Below are 18,342 nucleotides of genomic sequence, written 5' to 3'. Positions count from 1 at the left end.
TGGCAGTGGAGGGCCTCCTTACATTCTTCCACAGCTCTTGTGAACTGGGTTGGACTTGGAGGCTATAATGACCCCATGGCCAGGCCGAAGAACAGCACAGAAGTTCCCAGTGGACATCTGGCCTGGGGTTAACTGAAAAATGGGGCTCAGGAAATCCTGAAGATCAGCAGGAGGAACATCTGGGATGGCTCTCTTCTGACCACTAGTACCTGGTAACCCAGAACCAAATGTCATGTGATAGGGAACTCTGAGGAGATTCTCCTGCTGGCATCTGTCCCTCTCTAATGTCACAGACCTTTCCATTCATCAGTACAAAGGTCCAACATGCTTTACTACTCCAAAGTCTCCTTCCTCAGCAGGGTGCAGGCTATTACTCCTGGCAATGTCCAGCACTCCTGGGTGCCTGGTGCATCTCAGACCTCTGAAGCGTCCCTGGACATTAGCCATGCATCACAGTAGCCACTGCCTTCTTGGGGTCCTCTTACACCTTGCATAGCAACTCACTCACTGAGCATTCCAACACATTCTATAACATTTATTTCTTCTCATATACCTCTGCCTTTCAAGTAGCTGACAGTGTCCCAAGCTGTCTACAAAATCTTGACAACCTCCTCAGTCCAGGATGATGTTTATCAGAATGAACCATCATTGGCTGCTGCCTATAGGCTTTCTTTGGTTGAATATTTGATATGGCTTCAGCCTCCTGCAAATGGAAGAGTGTAGTTCATCTTCAGGAACCCCAGCCATGGTCAAGAATGAAACCATTTATTCTGCAAGAGGGCTGGCAGTGGTGCCCACTAGCTCATATGTGCATTACCCTGCTGCCGAGTCTTCTACTTCACCCGGAGCAGCTCCAGCCGACCCTACTGAACTGATCTTACAGCCTGCTGTCGCCTGGCAGTGTAAGCAATGCTGCAAGGTTGAAAAATCCAGCCTGACTTAGTCATGCATCCCTCCAGAAACTACCAACAGAATTATAGACAACCCCCAAAGAGTCAGAGCCAGGAGCGGAAAAGCACTCAGCTCCTAAGAAAACCGGTGAGTAGCCTTGCCTCGCAGTAAAGTCCTCGCTTAGAAACTGGAATATCATCTAGGCCCAGCTGCCCATTTTCCATGCCTCGACCCCTGCTGAAATCAGAAAAGCAAAGGCTTCCAGCTTCACATATGTATAAATGATGGTCACAGGTCTCACTACTCAGCCACCAGGAGCATGCCCAAGATGACAGTTGCCTCTGCTCTTTGCTCCCTGATTCGGTTTCCAGCCCAGCTGATGTCAAATGAGAACCTGAGATGTCTGTCTCTTCCTGTGGATCCTCCTTGGTTGGAAAGTGAACTGTTCTAGGAAGTAGTTTCTTTTCTACTAGACCCATGAAAATTCACTGGGGATTTTGGAAGTGCCCTCCAACTCTTTGTCTTCCCACAAGCTTGAGCAATATGAGGGCAAATATTGCTAGAAGAGCCACCTCTTCAGAGGCCTTCCGGGGGTTCCATGGCATCTATAAGCAGATGGAATGGAAAAGAAAGAAAGTGTTCCTATCTGCCTGACCCAGCTTCATTCTCTTGAGAGATCTCGCTCTACTGACCCTTGTACTGAGCGTGCCTCACTCTGATCAGCACCTCACCTCTGTGAGGTCTTGGACTGCCTGGAGGCCATGGCTCGGCCCTGTGGGGTCTGTATGTGCTTATGACCAGAGTGTGCTGTGAGGGTCCCATCAGAAGCAGTCTCTGCTGAGTCCATGTCTGGAATGAAAGGCCCTGGTGTACTGCCTTCCAGGCTACTTCCTGTGGGCTGTGCACCCCAGACCTAAGTTTGGATATTGAACAGAGGTAGAATTCCTCCATGTACAGCAAGTAAGTAGAGTAAGTACCCCTGCCTCTGCCTTCCCTCACTTAGAAATTATCTTATCAACTTTGGTTTCAGTTTTTAATTGTTGAGAGCTACAAGTGATTTAAAAATATTTGTATTCAGCAGTCTTGCTGAAAACAATTCTAGATCTTTATTTTAGATTTTACAGGCATGATAGCCTCTGCAATTGTGTGTAGATTTTCTAGACTATATATGTATATATCCATCCAGAATATCTGAGTAGTAGGGGGAGCTGCTCTGTGTAACCACTTGTGCTACATTCTGTGCAACTGGAGGCAGTTCCATTTTTGTGGGTAACAATGGAGACTTCTTAGTGGTTTCTGAGTTAGCAACTTTAAACATAAAACTGGTTTGTGTTACACAGTTGCTTCTTCCTTGCCTCACAACAGCTGCAATGTGGGGTTGAATAGCAGCATCCTTTTCTTAAAGTGGTGTTTGCTACTGTTCATATAAACAGAATAGAAAGTTTTCTTGGACATACCCTTTTCATTTTATTGTCTTTAAGTGGTTCCCTTTGAAGCAACATGCATAGCTGTACTTTTATTTCAAACTATTGGTTACTATTCTAGATTCTAACAGTGTGCTTCACTTTGTTACACATGAGCTCTTCTGACCATCCTGTGTTTTCTATGTTTTCTTGTGTGTTCCTCTCTCCTCACTTGGAGGTGGTTACTTTTTCTTTACAATATCTCCTTCACTACTGATTTGGAAGTTTCATGTTCCAGTTGTGTTTTTGTTGGTCATCATAAAATTTTGAATATATACTTTGTTATCCAGTAGACAGAGCCACATTGTACATGAAAACTTAATATAAGAATTGCTAACTAATAAAAGGTGTTTGACTACTGAAAGGGGAGGTGGTGAAGGAAGAGACTCTTAATAAGAGTACTGAGCAGCAATTTGAGAAAGAAAACACCACCTCCCAGAGCTAAAGGAGAGCAGACACGGAATGAATCATAGCTAAGCACCTCTGCTGAGCTGGTTCAGACCTCAGAGGCAGCTGCCATGGGGACTACTCAATCCACTTAGCTAAGAATCTTAAGATGGCAGACTGTTGCTAATACAGAACCTGGGAGCATGAGCTACCAGTAAATTATGCCCCCAGACCATTCAGCTAAAGAAAACTGTTCATCAGAGAACAGCTTGCTGTCTTCCTTTTCACTCCTTGTAGTAGCCCTCCATTGCCCTCTGTTGTTCAAGTCCAGTGTCAGTGCTACTTTAGAGATGACCTGAAGCTGAAAGTGTAAGTAACTGACCACCTCATGTTGAGAATTCACGCTCCCAGGCACTGCTTCTACAGCCATGGTCCTCTGCAACGGTCTGCTGTACGTCCGTGTCTGTTTGTAGGATGTTTTGTGTACATATGGAGGTTGGGAGGTGTATGTGTAGGTACAGGTGAGTCCAGTAGAGGGTATCAGATCCTCTAGAGCAGTGGTCCTCAGCCTTCCTAATGCTGTGACCCTTTCATACAGTAGAGGGTATCAGATCCTCTAGAGCAATGATCCTCAGCCTTCCTAATGCTGTGAGTCCAGCAGAGGGTATCAGACCCTCTAGAGCAGTGGTCCTCAGCCTTCCTAATGCTGTGACCCTTTCATACAGTAGAGGGTATCAGACCCTCTAGAGCAGTGGTCCTCAGCCTTCCTAATGCTGTGACCCTTTCATACAGTAGAGGGGATCAGACCCTCTAGAGCAGTGGTCCTCAGCCTTCCTAATGCTGTGAGTCCAGCAGAGGGTATCAGACCCTCTAGAGCAGTGGTCCTCAGCCTTCCTAATGCTGTGACCCTTTCATACAGTAGAGGGTATCAGATCCTCTAGAGCAGTGGTCCTCAGCCTTCCTAATGCTGTGACCCTTTCATACAGTAGAGGGTATCAGACCCTCTAGAGCAGTGGTCCTCAGCCTTCCTAATGCTGTGACCCTTTCATACAGTAGAGGGGATCAGATCCTCTAGAGCAGTGGTCCTCAGCCTTCCTAATGCTGTGACCCTTTCATACAGTAGAGGGTATCAGATCCTCTAGAGCAATGATCCTCAGCCTTCCTAATGCTGTGACCCTTTCATACAGTAGAGGGGATCAGATCCTCTAGAGCAGTGGTCCTCAGCCTTCCTAATGCTGTGACCCTTTCATACAGTAGAGGGTATCAGATCCTCTAGAGCAATGATCCTCAGCCTTCCTAATGCTGTGAGTCCAGCAGAGGGTATCAGACCCTCTAGAGCAGTGGTCCTCAGCCTTCCTGATGCTGTGACCCTTTAATACAGTTCCTCATGTTATTTTCATTGCTACTTCATAACTGTAATTTTGCTACTGTTATGAATCATAATATAAATATCTGTGTTTTTTGATGGTCTTAGGTAACCCCTGAGAAAGGGTCATTTGCCCCCCAAAGTGGCTGCAACCCACATGTAGAGAACCACTGTCCTAGAGGCATCCAACTTGGGCTCTGGGAGCTGAACTCTGGTCTCTGTAAGAGCAATATGCACTCTTACTCCTGAGCCATCTCTCCAACCCTAGTTTTATATTTTTGTTTTGTTTTTGTTTTTTTTTGAGACAAGATTTTTCTGTGTAGCCCTGGCCATCTTGGAACTTGCTTGTAGACCAGACTGTCCTTGAACTCAGAGATCTGCTTGCTTTTGTCTTCCAGGTTCTTGGGTTAAAGGTATCGTGCCTCCTGGATTTTTAAGTTTTACTCATCTGTAGTTTTTCCCATGAGGACTTGAATACATTATCAGCCTAACTGGTATGTTTTCCTTGCTGATACTTTGCGACCATCATTCAATTTGATATTCCCTAAGCTTCATGTCTTATAGTAGCAACTTTAAGTGTGAGTTTTGTACTTGGCTATCAAAGCTCCACAGAGTTCCAGGTTCTAAACCAATTTTCTAGTTTTGGGGGCAGTTTTCACACCAGCTTGTCTCTGTATATGGTCAGACCCTTCTCTCCAATAGCAGTGATGAGCTGTTCTACATACTGCCGCCACCTGGTCTGTATGCTCACATGGCGCCTCTCCTCGGTGTGTGCTAACATTGTTTCCCATGCTGTAACCTCTAACTCCTGCACACTGCTTCAGTTCTTCTGTAAATCAGCATGAGAAATGTCACCGTGTTCAGTATTTAACTAGGTCTACTTGTTTGAGAATGTCCCCAAGAGGTTTTAACTCATGGTCACCAGTTGGTGGTGGTGCTTGAGAGATTTAGGAGGTGCAGCCTTGGAAAGAACTTCACTGGGATCCAGCTTTGAGAGCTTGAGGCCTCAACCTACTTGTCATCCATTGTTTCTGGTTTGTGCTTTCAGTCCAAGGAGTGAACTCTTGGCTTCCTATTCCTGCCACCATGCCTGCTGCCATGCTGCAGCCGGTCACTATAGAACTCCTAGAACTGTTAGCTAAAATGAACTCATGGCAGCCTATCACAGCAACAGAAGAGTGAGTAATATATACCTGGTAGTCATGGGTTTGGGGGACTGGTAGGCGTTCCCCTTTCTGCCACCATCAGTTTTAGGGTGGGTAGTATTTATGATACATTCCTTTCTCCTTCTTTTTGCTGCTTTCCCGTGTCTATTTAGGAAGAAATAATGTCATCATGAGGTAAGGTGGATATCAATTGCCGTATTTTATTGTGAGAATTTGTTATTTAAAATAGAAATATCAGGCTAAGAAGTTGGCTCAGTCATAAAAGTAGGTGTCTTGCAAATACAAGAATCTGAGTTTGAGTCTCAGAACTCAACGTTAATAAACATAACAATAAACAGGTGAGGCAGTACATCTTGTGTTCCCAGCACTGGTATGGTGGGGATTTGGGTCCCTAGGGTTCACTAGTCAGCCAAGCTAGCCTACTTGATGAGTTCTGGGCCAGTGAGAGATCCTGTCTCAAAGAAAAAAAGGGGGAGGGGCATCCTCTAGTCTCTTTTTTACACACAAACATAACACACACATGAGAGAAATAGCTGCAAAAACTTTATTATGCATCAAGTAGTCTACAGTTCAGTTGAGATACAAACTAAAACATGTAGTTGCTTAGCATGTGACCTAGTAGAGCTTATAAACACCACCAAGAATTGTTCAAGTGGAAAGTGCTACACAGGAAGAGGCTATTGCAGTATGGACTGGCCATTGGAAAAGATGACACAGTATCTGGACTACTCTGTTCTCAGGATGCTGCTGAACACACATCTGCACAGGACTATAGCAGCAGAAACTAAAGACCAGGCTGTCTCACATTTGGCAGGTGAGTCAGAGCTATGAACATTACACACTATAATAAATACTGTTGTTTTCTTCTGTTGAGACAGAATCTTGCTGTTTAACCCAGGCAGGCCAGCCTTAGCCTCCCAAGTGCTAGGATTACAGGTCTGAGCCACTATATCTAGTTGGAATGTTGCTGAGTTTTGTTTTTGTTTTTTGAGACACAGTTTCACTTTGTAGCCTTGGCTAGCCTGGAACTCACTCTGTAGACCAGGCTGGCCTTAAACTCAGAGGTCCATCTGCCTCTGCCTCCCAGTGCTGGGTTGAAAGCCATGTGCCACCATACCCAACTGTCGCCATTCTTTAGAAGAGCATCAGAGAAGGGCCTGCGAGATGGCTCAGTGGCTAAGGTGCTTTGTTGTGCAAGTTTGCCTGGAAACTACATAAAGGGTTAGAACCATCTCTGTCACAAAGTTGTCCTTTAACCACATGTGCCATGACACATACACCTCCTGCTCACATCATACACAGAATAATAAATAAAGAAAAGCATCATTGAAGACAACAGGAACATGGCAAGCAGTATTGCCTGAGTGGGTGAAAGATAAGGGTGTGGCCTTGACAATCACCCAAGAAACGTATAAGATAACAAAAAAGTCTGGTCTTACAAACTGAAATGTGTAAAAGGCACTTGTTTAAATACACAATTTACATATTTTCCTTTTAATATGTATATCAGGGTGACTCAGCCATCTCAGAATAGTAGAACTAAGTCTCAAACTTATCTGTGAGAAATACAGAAAGCCCCCACTCCTCCTGGGAAGTGACTGTTCTGCAGCCTCCAGCACCCAGAGTTCAGATGTAGTCCTGGGCTTGAGGTTAGGATTAAAGCTTCCTATGGAAATAATGCCACATGCCAGAAGTTTGTCCCTAGGCCTTCCCGGAGCAGTAAACTTGGAATACTTAAGGGTATCACTCTAACACTGTCAGCTCCAGTGAACCAGGGGCAAACAAACGTCTAGGCTTACGAGCATCACAGGCATCAGCCAGAAGGGCTTTGGTAGTGTTAGCTCTGGGCAGTTTTGGGTTTGGTCACTTTTTATTTCCACAAAAGAGTGCCCTCCTTTGGTCAGACCTGCCCGGGATGCTGGTAGCTGCTCCAACCCAACCCTGTGTTGGAGAGGGGGCACTTTTCTTGCACACCCTTGAGGCAATCCTAAATGCGATGTGAACAATTACCAAAGCGAGAAATCACTACTGGGGTTTTGGTGCCTCATTAGACACAAATACCACAGTTTCTTTCTGAATGTGAACTAGTCAAATTAACAGAGATAGTTCTACTTCTACATGATCCCCGTTACTATCCAGTCACGCAATTAGAGTTCACACAGCATACACTTCCATCGAATGTATGTTCTTATTAACAAAATACACTCATACACTTTCTGACATTCTGGTGATAGCACCCGTCGTCAGCTCCTGGGCTGTCCGTCTGGAGTCAGCTCGTACCTGTAAGACAGTCGGGTTTGGACTTGTGTCAGTAATGAGGATGTGGGGCTGCAGCAAGACAAGCAGCATGCACGGTTTCCATGGAGACGGCAGAACCCAACTGTCTGGGAGATGCTGGCCAGGATTAATTCTACAGTTTCAGAGGACCAGGCAGACTATAGTCCATAATACCTGAGTAAAGGGTTACTCTGTCTCCTTTTGTTAGAAACCAAAGCACTGAAATAATACTGAAAGGAAAAGAACTCTAGAGACCAGGGCAGCTGCTGGAATTAGTGTCCTCCATAGTTAACAGGGATAAGGAGAAGGCACACTTACCACTGTGAAAAACCCTTAATCAGATCTTCTTTTGATAAGTCAATCAGTACCTACAATCACAAATATTAGCACCGTGTTAAATGGGAACACTTTGGCATAAACTGGGCTGAGTGTAAAGGGTCTCATTTTTCAGCAGGGTATTTTTAAAAAAATGTATCCTTTGAGAATTTTATACATATATTCAATTAAATACAATCATACGCACACATGCCTCATTTCTTTTCTCCAGCTCCCACTAGAGCATTGCCATATGCCTCATCCCAGCATCATGTTCTTTTTTAAAATAACTCACTAAATCCAGTTAGTGCTGTTCATATGTGCATAGTATGGACCACAGGCAACCTACCAGCAGCCATGCCCAAAAAGAAGAATGAGTCCCCCTCCTCCTCCAGCAGCTATTGACTACCAATAGCTCCTCAGCTATGGGTGGGGCTCTCTGAACCCCTCCCCCATCCGCCCATCAGGGTATTTCATCATGGAGCCTTTCCATAAAGAATGCAAACACCAGCGTCGGTGTTCTAGAGATAACTATTTCTACCCTGCACTCAGGAGGCAGAGGCAGAATGAGGCCAGCCAGGGCTACATAGTGAGACTCTGCCTCAAAAACAAAACAAAAGCTGTTCCTATTTGGAACAGGAATTTGAGATATTTAAAGAATATCTTCGGGCCAGAGAGATGGCTCAGCGGTTAAGGGCATTGCCTGCTCTTCCAAAGATCCTGAGTTCAATTCCCAGCAACCACATGGTGGCTCACAACCATCTGTAATGAGATCTGGTGCCCTCTTCTGGCATACACACAGACAGAATATTGTATACATAATAAATAAATAAATATTTTAAAAAATATCTTCAAGAATTACAGATATTTTAACTTTCAAGTTTATGGCTGTGATAAAGAAGAAAACTTCCCCCATAAAAATAAGCATAATACCATCTGCTTCAAAGGCAGAAAATACCTGCCATTTCATAGAAGTGGGTGTTACAGAGATTGAGTGCAGAAGGTAGTTATTAAAATATAACTACAGTACTGGACAAACGGAGTATTCCTGACTCTCCTGAGATTATATTTCCTTATTTTAAGTAAAATTCTTTTAACACAGAAACCTTGATCTAATGCAATCCAAGTTTTATTTAATGATTTATTTATAAAAATAGGTAATACCAGAGTAGATGCCACATACTTACAAAAAACTGAATTTGGATATTCTCAAGGTTGCTAAATAATGTTTATACACTAGTTTATATTTCTATGTTAGGTCTGAAACATGTGGTGTAGGAGGTCCTTCTGTATTTTGTGTTACTTTCATTGATTATTAAAGAAACTGCCTTGGCATAGTTGATACGGGGGATCTCAGGTAGGCGGGGAAGACAGAACAGAATTCTGGGAAGAAGGGCAGAGTGGCAGACGCCATGGTTCTCCTGCCCAAGACGGACGCTGGTTAGACTCATGTGGGTAAGCCACAGTCAAGTGGCAATACACATTAATGAAAATGGGTTAGATCAGGATGTGAGAGTTTGCCAAGAAGAGGCTAGATATAATGGGCCAGGCAGTAATTTAATTCATACAATTTCTGTGTGGTTATTTTGGGGGTTAAGCAGGCCAGGTGGTGGGACACGGCCCACATCCTCGTACTACATATATGAAAACAAAACGTCCTTTTTTTTTTTAAATGAACTTTTTCTTTTTTTTTAAATATTTATTTATTATGTATACAATATTCTGTCTGTGTGTATGTCTGCAGGCCAGAAGAGGGCACCAGACCTCATTACAGATGGTTGTGAGCCACCATGTGGTTGCTGGGAATTGAACTCAGAACCTTTGGAAGAGCAGGCAATGCTCTTAACCACTGAGCCATCTCTCCAGCCCCAAAACGTCCTTTTAAGGAGGCTGTCCCTCCTTATGTTAAGCTCTCGTGAAGTTGGAATGATTCCATCAGGTGCTAGGATACAAGGAAGGAAATGACAGCTACTTACTCTTCCCAGCTCCTTTCTTCTGTGTGAGCCAAGAGGCCTACTGTTTTTCACTGCAACATCCAGTGACCTCTTCTGTACTTCTTCCATAGGAACAAAATATTCAAATCTTTAAAAGCCAAAACATTCCAAGTGAGATTTACATGTAGTCACTTCCCACTAAAACAAGAGCTTTCAACAGTTCACAGAATCAGCACTGGCTCCTAAGCTCCCAGGTGACATGTCATCTAAATCCATGAAGTGTCAAGAGACTGCTTGTGATGAGCCTCAGAGAGCTGCTGTCTGGAATGTGCTGTGTCCTGACTCTACACTGACTGCTCTCAGCTGCACCCACCCAGAGGACACCTCACCCCTCTGTTCTGACAGCAGAGGGGCAGGGTGCTCATGAGGTAGGCTCGCTGGAGCTGCATGGAAAATGACTGTGTCCTTCAGAGGACTGTGGACCAGCCTTGTCATCATCAGCCTCATCAGAGAGGCACCTGGAACCCGACTTCTGGGTTTCTATTTAGGGTGGGGTTTGTTCAGTCTGTCTTCAAATAACCCTGGCTTTCATCCTGTTCTAATTTTTAGAGAGAATGACTAGCAGATTGTCTTGCTAGTCAGATGCTCCCTCCTGTGTTCTTCTGTATCCATTTTAACATCTTTGTATAATTGTGTCAGAGCTCCCCTTCAAGGCAGTGCCCACTTGTGTGGCTATGGATGGTGTGGCTGGCAGAGTGTTCAGTGACTGTTGGGTGAGCCTTCTTGCTGAGGACAGAGACTAAAGAGGACTTGGTTTCAGCCGTTTAGAGTAGTTATGATTGATTAAAATAAGAGGAAAAGAAAAGTCATGTTCCCAACCTGGCTAGAAATGTCTTGTCTGAGGACCGCAAAGCAAAAGATACCAAGAATACAGTGGCTCAGTGGTTAAGAGCACTTGCTTGTTCGGTTTGAACGAAAACAGCCCCCAAAGGGAGTGGCACTATTAGGAGGTGTGACTTAGTTGGAGGAAGTGTGTCACCATGGGAGTGGGCTTTGAGGTCTCCTATGGTCACACTACACCCAGTGAGAGAGACACTTCCTATAGCCTATGAATCAAAATGTAGGACTCTGAGCTCATTCTCCAGCACCACGTCGCACCATGATGATAATGAACTACAAACCTCTGAAAATGTAAGCCACCCCCTTAAATGTTTTCCTCGTGGTCATGATGTCTCTCCACAGCAATAGAAGCCTAAGACACTACTCTCACATAGGACTGAAGCTCAATTCCCAGCACCCACATCAGGTACCTCAAGACCATCTGTAACCGCAGCTGCAGAGGATCCAGACCCTCTTCTGGACTCTGCAGGTACTATTACAGACATGGAATACACATAAAAAAAGTAAGGACTTGCTACCACTGGACTAGATCATCAAAAGCAAGAAAAGTGCTAAAAGCCTGCCTCAATTTTGTCTTCACAGATGTAGACGAAGAGAAAGAATCTCTTTTACCTGCCAACCTTGTTATGTTGCAGGAGGGAAGACAGACCAGAGAGCTGAGAGTATGTGCTATTCCGCCACCAGGAACATTTTATCCTCTTAAAAACAGCACATGTAAGCAGCCTTGATCACATTTTTGGATAAACTGCCATAGCAGCCCCTTTTCCCACTAAAAAGTATATAGGGGCTTCATGAGGTCAGACCACATTGTCCTGTCCAACTCAGCCCCAGGCTCCCCCACCCCCGTATCTGGCAAGCTCCAGCATACTGCTAGTGTTTGGTACTCAGTACTATGAAAATAGATGAGGTTTGCTAAGCCCTGCCCTACTCACGTCTCATCAAAGAGGGGCTCCAGGGTCTTGCGCTTTACTGAGGTCTTCTTGCGACTTGTCCATCGCCTTTCAGGCAATAGGTAGATGCGAACATAGGGATCAGCTCCACTGCTGGTACATGGTGTCAGGTTTCTGATGGACAGAGAAAAGGGGTTCCTAAGTACTCATTTGGGAGTAGGCTATACCAGCCACTGGGGATTAGATGGACTGGAGGATTAAAATTCTCCGCATTCAAAAGACAAAAACCCACAGAAGTAAAGGACAAGCTATCAGCTGTGGTTTTGTTTTGAACACACATTTTTGTGCTGTTTGGGTAGAGTCAAGTATTTTGTACTCAAGGAATTTGGGGGTTCCTGCTTAGGAAGACCTACTTGCCATTAGCCACCCCAAGACAGCAGTCTGAGCAGAGTCCTTGACTCTTGAGCCCATGAACACCAACAAAGAATGGTCACTCAACATGCCCCTTTGAGGATTTTTGCCACGGATGGCTTGTAAGTTCTCAAATATCATTTAGGAGTGCATGGCTCCTGCCGTCACCCTAAGCAGCCCTGTCATATGGTCGCCTGAACTTCCAAAGACCTCCCTGTCCCAGGATCTCTTTACCTGCACCCGTTGACTAGCACCCTGAGACAGTGTCGAAGACACACATAGCGTACTGTGAGCTGAATCTCACCCAGGCGTCGCTGCCTAGGATCCCCATCTCTGTGGGAAAAAAGGAGGGCCGTCACAGTAAGAACTATTTCTCTCCCTTCACCTGAAGATAGAGAAGGACGCCCGATGTGAGGAACACAGACTCATCTGGTCAATAATTCTCTTCCAGGTTCCATCCAGCATTCAGTGTAATTATCCTACTTCTTAGCAGAAAGCATAAATAAGCCCTGGGATGGATTGGCCCTTATATCCTGATTGCTTGTGGGGCTTGAGGGAATTGGGATTTTATAATGGTCTCTTCTGTCTTATAGAGTTATAATGAATGAATGAAATCAGATAATGCGCTAAACCCACAGGAAGCACCTAATACATGGAGTCACTTACGTAAGTCCACATTCTAAACTTTCCATGTATTCCCACGATACTCAGAATTCAGAAAATGTTTCTATGGAAGGGACCTGAAGTCATCATGCAGCCAGAGTTGTACACCAACAACAGGGTTCAAGACATGTTGTGAGAAACCTGGACTTGGGCCGGCCTGTAATTTCCTATTTACTCTTCCATCTAAGGACCTACTTTTCACTCAAGTTATATTAGAAAAGATCAAGCAGAGAGATGCATACTCAATGTTGAGGCTGACATCTGTCATGTCAAAGCAGGAAGAGGCCAGGGAGTTGAGTGAGGACATGCTGGGAGCCAGCCTTGTGGGTGGCCATGCGAATGGGAAGGCAGGGCGGCTCATGGGTCTGGGTGACTTGATGGGCCCTGGAGAGTGGGGGCCTGGGACAGTCAGGAAGATGGTAGCTGGGTTCCTCTTCTTCCCCATGGACTCACAGAGCCCTTTGGCACTGTCCTTGCCTTTCGACTCCAGGCCTGTCTCTGGGGGCTCAGGCTCTGTGGCCTTGGTGACAGCTGTGGTGGTTTCAGTGCTCTTGGATGCTCCCTTGATGTCAGAGGCAAGGTCCGAGGCACGTGTCACATCTGCAGGGCCCTCTCCCTGGGATGGGGCTTTGTGAGCCTTGTCGGTGGCCACCTTCTTGATGAACAGAGGGCCTTTCTTTACAGCATCGGGCCCAGTATATGGGCTTCCCAGTTCTCGTTCCTCCACACGTAAGAACTAGAAGCAGATGACAGGGTTGTTTGTAGGCGGGGCTTCCACTTTCCCCCTTTCCCTTTCTCCTCAGATGTCAATCAACAAGCCCTTTCCTAGGGAATTCTGTTTCCAGAAATAAATGTGGGACTGAAATATATTCATTAAAAAAAGTAGTCTAGAATAAAAATTCTACCAAGCAGCAAAGATTGATTAACAAGAGGTATCTGTCTCAGCTTGTTAGGGGGAAAGTCTTCCCCAAGCATACCAGCTTGTATTCTAGTTAAGGGAAAGTCTTCCCCAAGCATACCATTTTATAGAACTATCAAGAGTTTCTAGTTCATATTCAGATTTCCTATGGGTTTTTAAACCCATTAAGTTAACATAACAATGGATCTAGGTTTGTAATGCCCTGTGGTATTCTGCCAGATACAAAGCTAACCCTCCCTGGCAAAGAGCAGCCTTTGATCCTTTAATCCAGGCCATCAAGGAGCACTGACCACACTTATGACAGCCACAGAACAGTCACACTGAAAACAGATGAGATAAACAACAAAATTCATTGCCAAGATCCTCTCGTGGATCGGACTATTAAGACTGGGTATTGTGCTTGCAGACAGTGTGTCTCCCTCAAACCTTTTTATGATGCCAGGTTTCCCATCTAACATGGAAAAAAATTTTACTCCCAAACTCCCAAAATCTTCAGACGACAGAATTAACAGATTACACTCTAAACATTTTCAATGACTAAGGATGGATTGGGAATGTAGACGATAAAAAAGACCATGTGATTTGGAAGAGATGAAATTAAAGATGAAAAAAATTACTATTGAAATACAAACTATACTGAAAAAGTAGTAAGCCAGACATAGAAAATGTAGTGGTAAGGAGGATGGTTCTGAGGAAATTAGCTGAGACTAGAAGATAAGGTTGAGGCACGGATCAAGGATAGAAGAAAAATCTGGCATGGAAGTTCTAGAAGGGAGGGTTAAATGAATGGAGGAGGTAGTGTTTGAAGCAACAAAGAGATGGTATTATGAAAATATCTCTCGGTCCCAAAGAGACTGAACTTTGGCAGATCTCACAGCAAAGTTAATAATACCCTTAAGAGCATTTCAGACTGTATTTAAACCGCTACCCTACTGCGTGCTCAGCCTGTTAAGTTTTCATCCCATAATGCAACAGCGAGGAAGGAACTCTGAGGTTATCTCTAACGCGTTAACCCAATGAGTAGATAAAGACACAAACATCTCTCCTGACTTCTGCATTCACCAGATAACTCACTCAGTGCTGAGACCTGTTCCAGCTCGGCCACACCCACTGAGAAAGGAGGTATTTACCCGAAGCACCAGCCTCATGGAGATGAGGCTGTCCAGGCCCGAGTGATCCAGCTGGAAGCGCTGCTCAAGGGTGAGGTTGGCACAGGGGAGGATCTGGCACAGCGGAAACTCCAATACTCCCAGGGCACACTCCAGGTCATCATCCAGCACCTGGACAGTGGACCAGTCACAAAACCAGGGGAGAGCTAAGCCCACTATGCTACCATTGCATCTGGTCCTGGGGAGTCTGTGCTTCAGGAAATATGGAGCAGTTAACATCTGGTGCTCTTCAGCAGGCGGATTGGTAACAGGCCAGACCTTGTACCTGCCTAGGGAAGGGAGTGACTAGAGCAGAGGTGATTATAGTCTGCATGAGGCCAGTCTGGCATGTACCCAGAGCCAGCAGGGCTTTTTGTATGGCAGTATGGTAGGGCACTTAGGCTCAGTTCAGGGCTCCAAAAAGATCCCACCCAGCTCCAGCACTTACAGGCCATGTGCTCTTGAGCAGATGGTTGCTTTAGCCTCTATTTGCTCCTGTGAAAGGAGGTCACTCTTCTGCAGATCTTTTGTAAAGTCTAGACTCTAGCCCGGGACCCTCAGACAGCTTAACTGTAATGATCATCGCAAGGAGAACTAAAGAAATTAACCGATTGCCTTCCCACAGTCTCCTCCATGGTGACCTTGGGCACCGACCTCAAGGGGCTGAGGGTGTGTGGGGCCTCATACCCTCCCAACACACTGGGGGCCTGACTACTGGTAGAACTGCCCAAGGGACACAGAAAACCCTCGCCTGCCCGTGGCCTAAAACGTTCTCAGCTGTCCCCAGAGCCCAGCTTCAGGCAAACCTCCAGGCAGAGCTGCTCGGCTGCCACGCTGTGCACGAAGAAGGAGAACACTTGGCTCCACACAGGATCCTTGCTGTGGGGACAGGTCTGCGGGCAGAAACGAGATCATCTGAGGGCCAGGTCGGACATACTCTGCTCAGTGTGGCAGAAAAGGCATGACTTCAGACCATGCCCCAGGGTAAACCCTAATCCTGCTGCCCCATTTTTGGTGGCATCATCACTTAGCTTGGTAGTTTTTAGATTGTGAATGCTAAAGCCACATAGGGAGGGGATTCCGAAGGCTTTCTAGGCATTCAGTGTGAGTTTCCTTCACTCCGCCTCTCCTTAAAAGGGGGCGGGAGCATCATTTCCTTATCTTAGTCTACAAATGAACTGTCTTACCTTACTTGTAAAGGTCTTCTTGCCTACGGATAGCTTGACATATGAAGAAGGGTCTCTGCTGGCCTTATTCTGTAAGGGGAAACCCACAGTGTTGAAAGTGATGTTTTCAGGGCAGGGCCCAAGACATCTCACCTTTCCCGATGCTCACCCCTCCCCTAGGCATGCCAGTGGGTCCTGTTGGGGAAAATCTACAGTGTGGAATGAGCACTGTGCAGAACTACCTCTGGGGAGAAGCCCCGAGTGCAGACCAGAAGTAGGACAGACACGCCCAGGCCCCCCCACCTTTTGTGTCCTTTTTATAAAATGGCAATCACTCTTGCCCAAAACAAGAACACCTGGAATACATCACTATGGGATTCCAAGGCCAAGTCTAGTGCCTTGCACAGGAGACCCAGTGAGCCCATGCTATGTGACAGACAAGTCCTGGCTGCAGTCACTTCAGGGGAAAGGAGTCAGGTTCTCAGTGATATTCACTTACTTTGGCAAACCTGGAGAGTTTTTTGGCTCGGTATTCACCATTCAGGTAGTCAAAAGGGTTTCTCTGCAGCACAAGAATTTGAGTTAAAACAATAAATACATGGGCATCTGGCTGTGAGCTGCATAGGGCAGTTGGGTCGTGTGACTCACCGGCAGGTTGCAGGCATTTTCTAAGTAGACCACGAGGATGGCGGAGGAGTGGTCACCATGGTCCTGCAAACAGACACAGCCCTCACTGAATATTCCCAGAATCCGGCAGAAGGAAGCCAGCCAGCCCTCCAGCTAACAACCTAGCCTTATGTGGCTGAGAGCACATTACGGCAGGATAGGTTCACGTCAGACACAGAGGAAGATGTCCCTATGAAATTGGGTGGCAAGCCCTGACACAGCTCTAAGGACCCCATCTTCCCTGAAAACGAGGTTCAGAGGCTGTTGACTGCCTGGTGGAGAGAACATGAGTGACGTCATCTAGGAGACAACAAATGGGGGCTCCCTCCTCTCGCCTCCCCCTGCCACCCACTCACCTCCAACAGCGCTTCCTGGTCCGTGAGCAGGGAGAGCCACTCCAGCCGCAGGTGCAGCCTCCCACTGGTTGTGTCACTGAGAACAAACCACTGTGGGGCAGAGGAAGGAAAGGAGAGCTCAGGGATGGAGATGGGCTACCGACAACCTGGGACTGCATAGTTTTGAGATTAGGGGAAACGGTTAACCAACCCGAAGAGGGCACGGCAGATGCAGTGGGACTGGCAGATGCGGGGTAGAAGTCTTACAGTCGGGGACAATGAAACCCACGTCTAGCCTCCCTTCCTCTATAATGTGACTCCCTTTGCTGAGTTTCCTTAGTCTGTGGACATTTCCCAAAGAAACTTCTAACCCCAGCCCTACGGGGTGCCCTGTAGCCATCTGGGCCTCACCCAATTCTTGTCCCTGAGAATGGGCATGGGTACAGCCCTGCACAGAGGGGACCCATCACATAGGGCCAGATGGCCGAAGTGACCTGCTAGAGCCATGCACTGAAAGGGGGTGTTCCCGGGGGAGGGGTGCTGGGTGAGCCACCCCTACCTCATCAACCACTCTGTTCATCATGACATCTCCAAGGCAGATCTGCAGGCTGGAAGGAAAGGAGAGGGTGAGCTCAACAGTGGCCAGAGCAGGCCCTGGGGACCCACAGGGAACTCTGTTCTCAAATGGCTGGATGTGGCCATTGGGACAGTGGCCTCATTCCTCCAGGTAAACAGTGAGAGGGAAAGGCTAGCTAGCTTTCTGCTCCATCGCACTTAGGCTGTGGGGAGGAGGGAGTGGCTCCCAGCCCAGAGGGGACAAGCAGAGGTCTGGATTCATCACCTCTGGGTTTTTTAATACGGCTGTTAGCATGCTGAGTGCAGTGATTCTTCATTGTGCAAACCTGTCCATGAGTCACAGGAATTTGGCTTCCTGTGCCATCCAAATGCCAGTGGTACCTTAACAGATGCCCCTCTGACTTGAAAACTGGTACCAGTGCCCTGGAAGTGGCACTAACTGATGATCTATGTGTGAGGAAGCCAGGAAGTCCTGTATCACAGTGTTCCTCTAACCTATCATGACCCAAATCCATCCCACGGGTCCTGCCAGCCCGAGGGCAGAAGCAGTTCCCGTGTGACTCGGAAGTGTGCACACATTCAACGCGGACCTGAACTCAGCCCTGGAAGGCAAGTGCCGTGAGCCCCACTTCCCACCCGCAACACTACACCATGAAGACACCAGAAATGACCAGCACCGGGCGGGGAGCTGCGCCTTCCATTTATTTGTTCATATTTCAACCTGTTACAACTCCATACTCAGGAAAACAAGCTGCATACCACAGGGGCATAAAATCTGAGTCTCTTCACCTGCCGCCACGCCACCGGGTCACGCTCCTCTGCTCACAGACACTGGCATCTTGTGCCCTCTTGTGGGAGGCGGGATCCAG

The 18,342-nt window shown here is 46.5% G+C and overlaps 1 protein-coding gene across 1 annotated transcript in view; it reads right to left on the bottom strand.

The window, feature by feature from the left end:
- Window positions 1-6,237: 6,237 nt before the first annotated feature.
- Esyt3 (extended synaptotagmin 3) overlaps window positions 6,238-18,342 on the bottom strand; it is a 47,923-nt gene continuing 35,818 nt past the window's right edge. Inside the window, exons 11-23 of the mRNA XM_075964893.1 lie at window positions 17,457-17,505; window positions 16,919-17,008; window positions 16,545-16,607; window positions 16,396-16,458; window positions 15,918-15,986; window positions 15,537-15,623; window positions 14,713-14,862; window positions 12,906-13,399; window positions 12,235-12,333; window positions 11,632-11,763; window positions 9,842-9,947; window positions 7,869-7,918; window positions 6,238-7,553 (exon numbers count right to left, since the gene is read on the bottom strand). Of these exons, the coding sequence (XP_075821008.1) occupies window positions 7,517-7,553; window positions 7,869-7,918; window positions 9,842-9,947; window positions 11,632-11,763; window positions 12,235-12,333; window positions 12,906-13,399; window positions 14,713-14,862; window positions 15,537-15,623; window positions 15,918-15,986; window positions 16,396-16,458; window positions 16,545-16,607; window positions 16,919-17,008; window positions 17,457-17,505 (1,489 nt within the window). The 3' untranslated portion in view covers window positions 6,238-7,516. The remainder of the gene's footprint in view (window positions 7,554-7,868; window positions 7,919-9,841; window positions 9,948-11,631; window positions 11,764-12,234; window positions 12,334-12,905; window positions 13,400-14,712; window positions 14,863-15,536; window positions 15,624-15,917; window positions 15,987-16,395; window positions 16,459-16,544; window positions 16,608-16,918; window positions 17,009-17,456; window positions 17,506-18,342) is intronic.

This window comes from Microtus pennsylvanicus, chromosome 3 (genome assembly GCF_037038515.1).
Source record: "Microtus pennsylvanicus isolate mMicPen1 chromosome 3, mMicPen1.hap1, whole genome shotgun sequence".
Lineage (NCBI taxonomy): Eukaryota > Metazoa > Chordata > Mammalia > Rodentia > Cricetidae > Microtus > Microtus pennsylvanicus.
This window is presented reverse-complemented; position numbering and strand designations above follow the sequence as displayed.